Here is an 8805-nt window from a genome sequence, read left to right on the forward strand (position 1 = left end):
GTTGTAAAGATGTTACATCAAAATGTTTTTATTCCAATTTATTACATAACAAATTGAGCATGAGCTAAGAGCCAGAGGCTGGAGAAATCTTTTAATTATATAACTATTAACTGGATAAAGACTCTTTTTAAGTAAAAAGTGGTTGGCACTCAATAGCTGCATTTCCATTAAAGATTTGCGTAAAACTTCAGCGTTTTTTCTTAATGTCAACAAAAAAATATTTTAAAATGATGCTGTTTCCATTAACTGATGTCAGGCGACTAAAACATATTTTTGTTGTCTTGTCATTACAAAAACAATGGCGACAGGTCTAACGTAGACAATCATGTGTGTGACATCAAAATAATGCAAGATTGGGTGCATTTGAAGAGTAATGGAAATGCAGCTAGTGTATCTGCGTATCTAGCATATTCTAGTCTCACCCTTGTTCGTGTCATGTTAAACTGGATGGTTCGAATCACAACCAGGATCAACAGACTGCCCAGAGAAATCTCTGTTAGGACCCGCTCGGTGTACCACGAGATGTTCTTCAGAATCTGAGACATAGTAAGAGAGATACATAGTTAATGCTTAAAATGCTTGACATAGGGCTACTGTCACATACTTAAATAACATTAAACAACATATTATTTTGGTTAAATGAAATAAAAATGTTGCTGCAAAGTAAACAAAAGAAGCAACCTAAGCAGACACACCACATAAACACGGTCTGTATACTCAGATTTCATTGCTTTGTGTTCTTGTTGTATGTTTGTGTAAATGATGCTGGACAGATTGTATTACTGTATGTAAATAACTGATGGTATTGGTGATGTTTGTGACCGATATGCTTTTTGTGTATTTGTTTGTATGCAGGAGTTGCGACTACTTAGTTTGAAGGTTGTGGTTTACAAACTATTACACAGTAAGAGATAAAGGCTTCGTTCACATAGTACGCAAGTCTGATTTGCCTTTAAATCTGATCTTCAGACTAACTCTCAAAACTGTTGTTTTGTAAGCAATGAAATCTGAGTATATGGCGTGGAAAGAGTTAAAAAAAAGTTGCCAGTCTGCACCAGCATTTTTTATGATTTTCACAAAAGTTTAATGCCTTTCAAAAAATTTTCTTTTTTAAAAGAACAGACCCTCTGCTTAAAAAAACAAAACAAAAACAAAACAAAAAAACTGTTTCATCCTTTCTTCATTAGTTCTCTTTTATCACCTCTCAAACATGCATAGGTTTCTTCAAAAACACCAGATTTGGGGTTTTGTACAAAAATGGAATTATCTAAAATTTTTGATCAGATTCAGAATGATGATCAAAACATACACAGAGTTTTTACTGTTTTTGGATCAGTGAATGCGTCAGTGTTTTATAAGTTGTGTAAGAGCGCCACCTAGTGGATAATAGCCGATAATATGGATTGCCGCAAAAACTCGTCAATGGCAGGAAAGCATTTTCTCTAAATTGACGAGATAACTCGTCAATGGCGGGGAAAGAGTTAAATCATAGTGTAACAAATTAAAACTAATTTTAGGTCAAAATCTGCTAACTAAACATTTCAGTTTTGATCTAACAATGAGAAAATACGACTCATTTATTCATCAGATAAAGATTATATTAAATTACTGGACCATAACCTTATTACAGATTAATTTTCATGGGCTAACCATTTGTCATTTTATGCACCCGGCCCCATCTGTTCTCAACCATAAGTTTTTGGTTAATCAAATACACATTTATGCATTTGGTAGACACTTTTATCCAAAGCAACTTACAGTAGTATACATATCAGCATGTGTGTTCCCTGGAAAAAAACACAAAAATTGCAAGTCTAACGGACTGCTTTACCACCTTTACCACACATTTCCAATGACAGACCAATGAACCAATAAAAGTTAAGAGGTGAGATCAGGGACAGCAAATCACTAAAGAGCAGTGTGTGACCTCACCACTTCATGTATGGAGCGATTGAAGGCATCATCCTCTGTGAGGATGAGGAGGATGATGAGGGCCATGTAGACATGATGAGAGTTTCTCTCCTCTACATGATACAAGATGTCTAGAATCGGCAACACCTGCACAGAGAGATACAGATGGTGTATGTAAGTGTGTTTGTGTTCGTGTGTGTATGTGTGTGTGTGTGTGTGTGTGTGTGCGTGCACTCACCAGGTTCTCCATGTCTGTTCGGGACAGTATGTAGGTCCTCATGTTGCTGTTTTGGTGCAGTAGCGTGTATAGCAGTAACGTCGCCTGATCTGATTTCTGCTGTTCACACAGAGCCGTATACAAACTGTTAAAGTTGATCTGAAACGAGTGAGGCTGCGGGGACGGGAAAGACGACGAATCTAACAAACAAGACACCACAACATTAGTATTTTTACATTTGTTATTTCATAGACTGGAAAAACATACTAATCATTTACAAAGCCTGTTCTTAAACATAGGTTCTTATAGTTTATGATATTGATGTAAATAAATAAGCACCAATAATAACATGCAGCCAAATCCAAGGGCTTAAATGATTTATTTTGCATATCAGGGTGTTTTTGTGACAACATTGGCCGGATGAACATTATCCCTCATTTCAGTAAATTTTACTGGTTTAATCCAATTTTCAAGTAATGAGAAAATAACAAGTGCATTTAAGAGTAGAGCCCAGGTATGAAGACACGCTTTACCTTGTGTGTTTTTGAAGCATGTAATGGACTGGCGGTATGGGTTCGGACAGTCTGGTCCATCAGTCAAATTGGCCAGAACCAACAGTAATAACAGACTCTGATTGGACAGTGGAAGAAGATTTCGATCTTGCTCCGTCCCTGTCCTGCTGCCAACCCCGCCCAATGTAAACACGCTCCATAATCCACCTGAAAAACAAAGATACATAGGAAACGTTTAATGCAAAACTAAATATACTTTTTGAGTGTGAGAAACCTTAACAAATACAATAACTACAAACAGACAAGAAGAAAACAATATTCATAAAGAAACAGTGGGCTTTAAAACATGACTTTCACAATGATCTTGCACATGGTGCTTTAGGCTTCAAACAAAACGACTGAGGCAGAAGATAATTTCAGAGAATGTAAAGGATGTGCATGAAAGCGCAGATGTGAAAGACTCAAGAAAGGACAATCTTCTGCCTCAAAGCTTCTTTTCTTGCGCTTACGTATGACATCACAGCCTGTCATTTGCTCATTTAGGTGAAAATAAACGTGTCTTACGGCAATAAGCTGAGTCAAGCAGAAGTTATACAAACACACAGATTTTACGGCTTAACATACACAACACATCTGTCGTATGAATGATATAACCTGACATGTGCGGAAAAATAAGCAAGACCTTCTGTCTTTCTTTGACATACAGATTATCCCTATAAAGATGCTTGTTTTGACATTTATTTGATAAAATTGTGCAGATTTGAAGATTAGAAAATGATGATATCATCTACATATACACACAGCTTAATAAAGGTGACCCGCGCTGGGAAAATGAGTCAGGATGCGCATCATCTTATTTTAAGCTACAGGCAAAAGAAATTATAAATATCGATTTTGGTCGAAATTGAGGTTTTTATCAAAATAAGTACCTTAAGGCGTCGTCTATGCTATAAATAGTCATTAAAAGTTTAAAATGGTCTTTATTTGTGCGTTTTCTGAGAGGTGTGCCATCCTAAATGCTTAACCAGCAAAGATGCGTCCACATGCGTGTCTGACATTTTGGTTTGGGTTTTAAAACATGCAGGAATTAGAAAATAAAGTGCAGGACTTGATTAATTTTAACAGAGTTACTAAGATAAATAAAATGTAGGACCTGATTAATGTTAAAAGAGTTATTAAAAGTGACAAGACTTGAAAACGATCTTCCTCGCACTGACTGACAGATCCAAAGCATGCACACAGATGCGCGAGCGCGTGACCCTGATATACAGTCTTGTTCAAAATAATACGCAGTACAATGTGACTAACCAGAATAATCAAGGTTTTTAGTATATTTTTTATTGCTACGTGGCAAACAAGTTACCAGTAGGTTCAGTAGATTCTCAGAAAACAAATGAGACCCAGCATTCATGAAATGCACGCTCTTAAGGCTGTGCAATTGGGGTATTAGTTGAAAGAGGTGTGTTCAAAAAAATAGCAGTGTCTACCTGTGACTGTACAAACTCAAAACTATTTTGTACAAACATTTTTTTTTCTGGGATTTAGCAATCCTGTGAATCACTAAACTAATATTTAGTTGTATGACCACAGTTTTTTAAAACTGCTTGACATCTGTGTGGCATGGAGTCAACCAACTTGTGGCACCTCTCAGCTGTTATTCCACTCCATGATTCTTTAACAACATTCCACAATTCATTCACATTTCTTGGTTTTGCTTCAGAAACAGCATTTTTGATATCACCCCACAAGTTCTCAATTGGATTAAGGTCTGGAGATTGGGCTGGCCACTCCATAACATTAATTTTGTTGGTTTGGAACCAAGACTTTGCCCGTTTACTAGTGTGTTTTGGGTCATTGTCTTGTTGAAACAACCATTTCAAGGGCATGTCCTCTTCAGCATAGGGCAACATGACCTCTTCAAGTATTTTGACATATGCAAACTGATCCATGATCCCTGGTATGCGATAAATAGGCCCAACACCATAGTAGGAGAAACATGCCCATATCATGCTCCATGCTTCACTGTGTACTGTGGCTTGAATTCAGAGTTTGGGGGTCGTCTCATAAACTGCCTGTGGTCCTTGGACCCAAAAAGAACAATTTTACTCTCATCAGTCCACAAAATGTTCCTCCATTTCTCTTTAGGCCAGTTGATGTGTTCTTTGGCAAATTGTAACCTCTTCTGCACATGCCTTTTTTTTAACAGAGGGACTTTGCGGGGGATTCTTGAAAATAGATTAGCTTCACACAGACGTCTTCTAACTGTCACAGTACTTACAGGTAACTCCAGACTGTCTTTGATCATCCTGGAGGTGATCATTGGCTGAGCCTTTGCCATTCTGGTTATTCTTCTATCCATTTTGATGGTTGTCTTCCGTTTTCTTTCACGTCTCTCTGGTTTTGCTCTCCATTTTAAGGCATTGGAGATCATTTTAGCTGAACAGCCTATCATTTTTTGCACCTCTTTATAGGTTTTCCCCTCTCCAATCAACTTTTTAATCAAAGTACGCTGTTCTTCTGAACAATGTCTTGAACGACCCATTTTCCTCAGCTTTCAAATGCATGTTCCACAAGTGTTGGCTTCATCCTTAAATAGGGGCCACCTGATTCACACCTGTTTCTTCACAAAATTGATGACCTCAGTGATTGAATGCCACACTGCTATTTTTTGAACTCACCCCTTTCAACTAATTCAACTAATTGCCCAATTGCACAGCCTTAAGAGCGTGCATATCATGAATGCTGGGTCTCATTTGTTTTCTGAGAATCTACTGAACCTACTGGTAACTTGTTTGCCACGTAGCAATAAAAAATATACTAAAAACCTTGATTATTCTGGTTAGTCACATTGTACTGCTATTATTTTGAACAAGACTGTATACACAGAATACAGTTTTAAAAATATCTGTTTTGACAAGAATTCAGGCAGATATAGGGCCCTATCTTGCACCCAGCGCAATTGACTTTGTCAGTGACGCATGTATCATTCGTATTTTGCACCGGCGCACAGCGGGTTTTCCCCCCACAGACGCACGTCGGCAAACTAGGGAATGAACTTCGCTCCCTGGGCGGTTCAGCGCAAAAAAAGAGGCGTGTTCCGGGGCAAACCATCCCTGATGCTATTTTGCAGTTTCAAAAAACAATTGCGCCACTGACCAGAAAAAAAAAGTTTAAAGTCAGTGGCGCATTGTGCGTTGTTCATTATGCTATTTTAAGGGCGCATGCTTGACCATAATGTATAGCGTGCACAACTTCTCTGTCTTTGACTGCTCTTACAAGAATGTCGGTCTCCTCGGCTGTAAACCGCTCCTGGCATGCGCCTGGTAAATCCGTCATAATAATAGCAACCTGACATGGAACTTGCGCCCTTGCGTTTAAAGGGAATGTTGGATAGCGTTCTGATTGGTTTATTTGACGTTACGCCCAAACCACACCTATAAATCATGAACCTACTTCAGACCAACCCCTCATTGATTTGCGCCTGGCGCAAGAGTTATTTCTCCCGCCAGGAAAATAGCAACAGCGCCCAAGATCCGCCCACAAAGTCACTTGCGATTTGCGCTTCGCACTTGCGTTTCAGATCGTTAAAATAGGGCCCATAATCTGTTATGTCTTAAGTGAATGTTTGGTTAACTGTTGGGAAAAAATCTGATGTGTAACATAAGCCCATTAAGATCCTTGCATAACGATATTAAAGCTGTCTGTCGCAATGTCAATCAAACACTTAAAGAAAGAAATATTTTTCTATAGGTATTGTTTTTGACTTTGTGTGTCTAAATCATTTAGTTTTACCAGTGATTTTAAGGTATGGATGCAGTGATTTTGTTTTTGAACATTAAAAAATCTTTAACTCGATTTTTCTCAAAATTGACTTTGCCGACTCAATCAACTTCAAACATGCGTAGCTCAGACACGTGTCAATTTTTTGTCAGATTTCAACAAATCATACATCATTTAATTTTTTTCAATAGAGAATGTCCAAATATAAAAAACTAACTTTAGGAAATTTGCTCATTCAGACTCATTTTGCCAGCACGGGTCACAAATGTATAAGATAACCTGACTATTTATCTCAAATATCATCCTGCATTATGAAGTGTTTTGTTTCAGAGAGTTCCCAATGTTTCATCAGGAGTGATAAATGTCTAATTAAATTCACGTTCTTATATCAATTTTGAGTCGGCACATTTAGTGTAATAAGTGTAATATTCAACCATTAAAAGTATTTTTCTATTAAGGACATAACTGTAATTGAGCATAAAGGGAAAAAAATAGTTAAATAACGATTGTCAGGATCTACTAAAGACGCGCAGTGGATAATTAACGCAGAAAAGGTGTGGTTTAGTTATTTTTGCAACTGACCTTATTGCATACGCATTTCTAGGAGTTTTTCTTGCAAACACAACATTTTTGCGAGGAGATTATTTAAATAATTCACGCAACGCAATTTACTACTGTTTGCGCATGTGTTATGACTGGTATTTGCGCCATTATTTAACGCCGAATAAAAGAACGTGCTTAAATCATTTTGTGCTTATCATGGCTGCAATTGTTGCTAAAAAAAAGAGGCATCAAAGAGATCAAAGAGCGCGTGATACAATGCAGAGGATTGTTATATTGTTTGCCAAGCCATGGTATTTTTAATTTGCTTAAGTAAATAAAATGAGTCACTAACACTGTAAATAATAATAATAATAATAATAATAATAATAATAATAATAATAATAATAATAATAATAATAATAATAATAATAATACGCTGGATTTACTTTAAAATATACTGCATAATTTTTGCATCCACTTTAGTAAATTTTACTTGAAATTTTAAAGGCAGGGTCTATGATCAATTGCATAAATTGCTTAAAATTTCATGTAAAATTTACTTTTTAAAATAGATAAAAAAATGATGCAGTATATTTTAAAGTAAATCCAGCGTATTATTTTTTACAGTGTAGGAGAATTCACACAATACCAAAAGTTTCAAAACTTCCCTGACCCTGAACTAGCGTTGCGCTGCTCTTAGTAGATTGCGTTGGTCATTGTGGAAATCAGCTGTTGCGCCTTTTTAGTAAATAACCTGCAGATATTACCACTCCCATTTGGAATCGCGCTCTCACGCAAATTTGCCCCATTTAGTAAATCTGGACGTTAGTGCGTGTTCCCTGTGAATCTTATGTAGTTCACTTCACATGGCACTTCAATATTACTTCACTCAACACGAGGGAGAAAATGCGATCTTTGTATCCACAAAAAACCTCTTACAGGCCAGGCACTGATTTTATCGCAGCACACATAGTCAACGTCAAGTAGGAAATGTTAAGAGGTCTATTGTGTTAATTCTCTGCGCGCACACAATCAATAGACAATGGCAGTGAAGTGTAATTGATTTTAAACCACTAATCACTCAGGCATCATATTGGGTGGGTTGGAGAAGGAAAGTGAGATTGGAATTGAGCTGGAAATGAGATGCCTGTCTCCACTTCTAATCACTTGTGGCTGGACATCACGGCCCCAACGAGAGTCAGAGTCAACCAAACATCCACCACCGCAAAGAAAAACAACAACATTCGCAGAAAAAGTTGCAGGGAAACAAAAACAGCCCCCTGGACGAACATCCTGCCCTCCGCTGCCTATCTCTGCTGGAGTCTGTTTCCAGAAACTACCGCCATACAGAGATACCGTTAAGAGAGTCATAACATTAAAAGGTCATCGGAGTGATTTTATTGGCTGTAGTGTTATGTTCTGTAGGAAATGAGGTCATGTCGAAACTGAAGTCATACTGGAAACAAGGTCAGTGTAGACGCCACGGCGACATCAGTTGACCAATGAGAGGGAACGCAGACGCCGTCTACAATCTATTCATTCGGAGCCAATCAGAACCCTGTAATCTGTCTTAAACACAGACACATACAATGTATGAAAAACCAAGTGAAGGTTTCTTGTATTTTGTTGTAAATTGTTGTGGTTGTGAGTTTAGTTTGAGAATGTAAACGTTCACAATGAGGGATTTTTGAGGGTGGATGATGAGGCGTTGCTGTGTGGTGGTTAGGATGTTTCGAACAGTTCTTCTTACTTTATGAATACTTCTGTACTTCAAGCAGAACAAATGTTGCTTTTAATAATAAACTGTAAGCCTTTTATAAAACCAACAGGATTTTATTCTAA

At 37.4% G+C, this 8805-nt stretch overlaps 1 protein-coding gene across 1 annotated transcript in view; it reads right to left on the minus strand.

The window, feature by feature from the left end:
• dym (dymeclin) overlaps positions 1–8805 on the minus strand; it is a 76836-nt gene that overhangs the window by 36353 nt on the left and 31678 nt on the right. The window contains exons 9-12 of the mRNA XM_065243793.1: positions 2662–2847; positions 2150–2328; positions 1933–2058; positions 423–536 (exon numbers count right to left, since the gene is read on the minus strand). Coding sequence (XP_065099865.1) covers positions 423–536; positions 1933–2058; positions 2150–2328; positions 2662–2847 — 605 coding nt within the window. The remainder of the gene's footprint in view (positions 1–422; positions 537–1932; positions 2059–2149; positions 2329–2661; positions 2848–8805) is intronic.

Source organism: Paramisgurnus dabryanus, chromosome 18 (genome assembly GCF_030506205.2).
Source record: "Paramisgurnus dabryanus chromosome 18, PD_genome_1.1, whole genome shotgun sequence".
In the NCBI taxonomy this organism is placed as follows: domain Eukaryota; kingdom Metazoa; phylum Chordata; class Actinopteri; order Cypriniformes; family Cobitidae; genus Paramisgurnus; species Paramisgurnus dabryanus.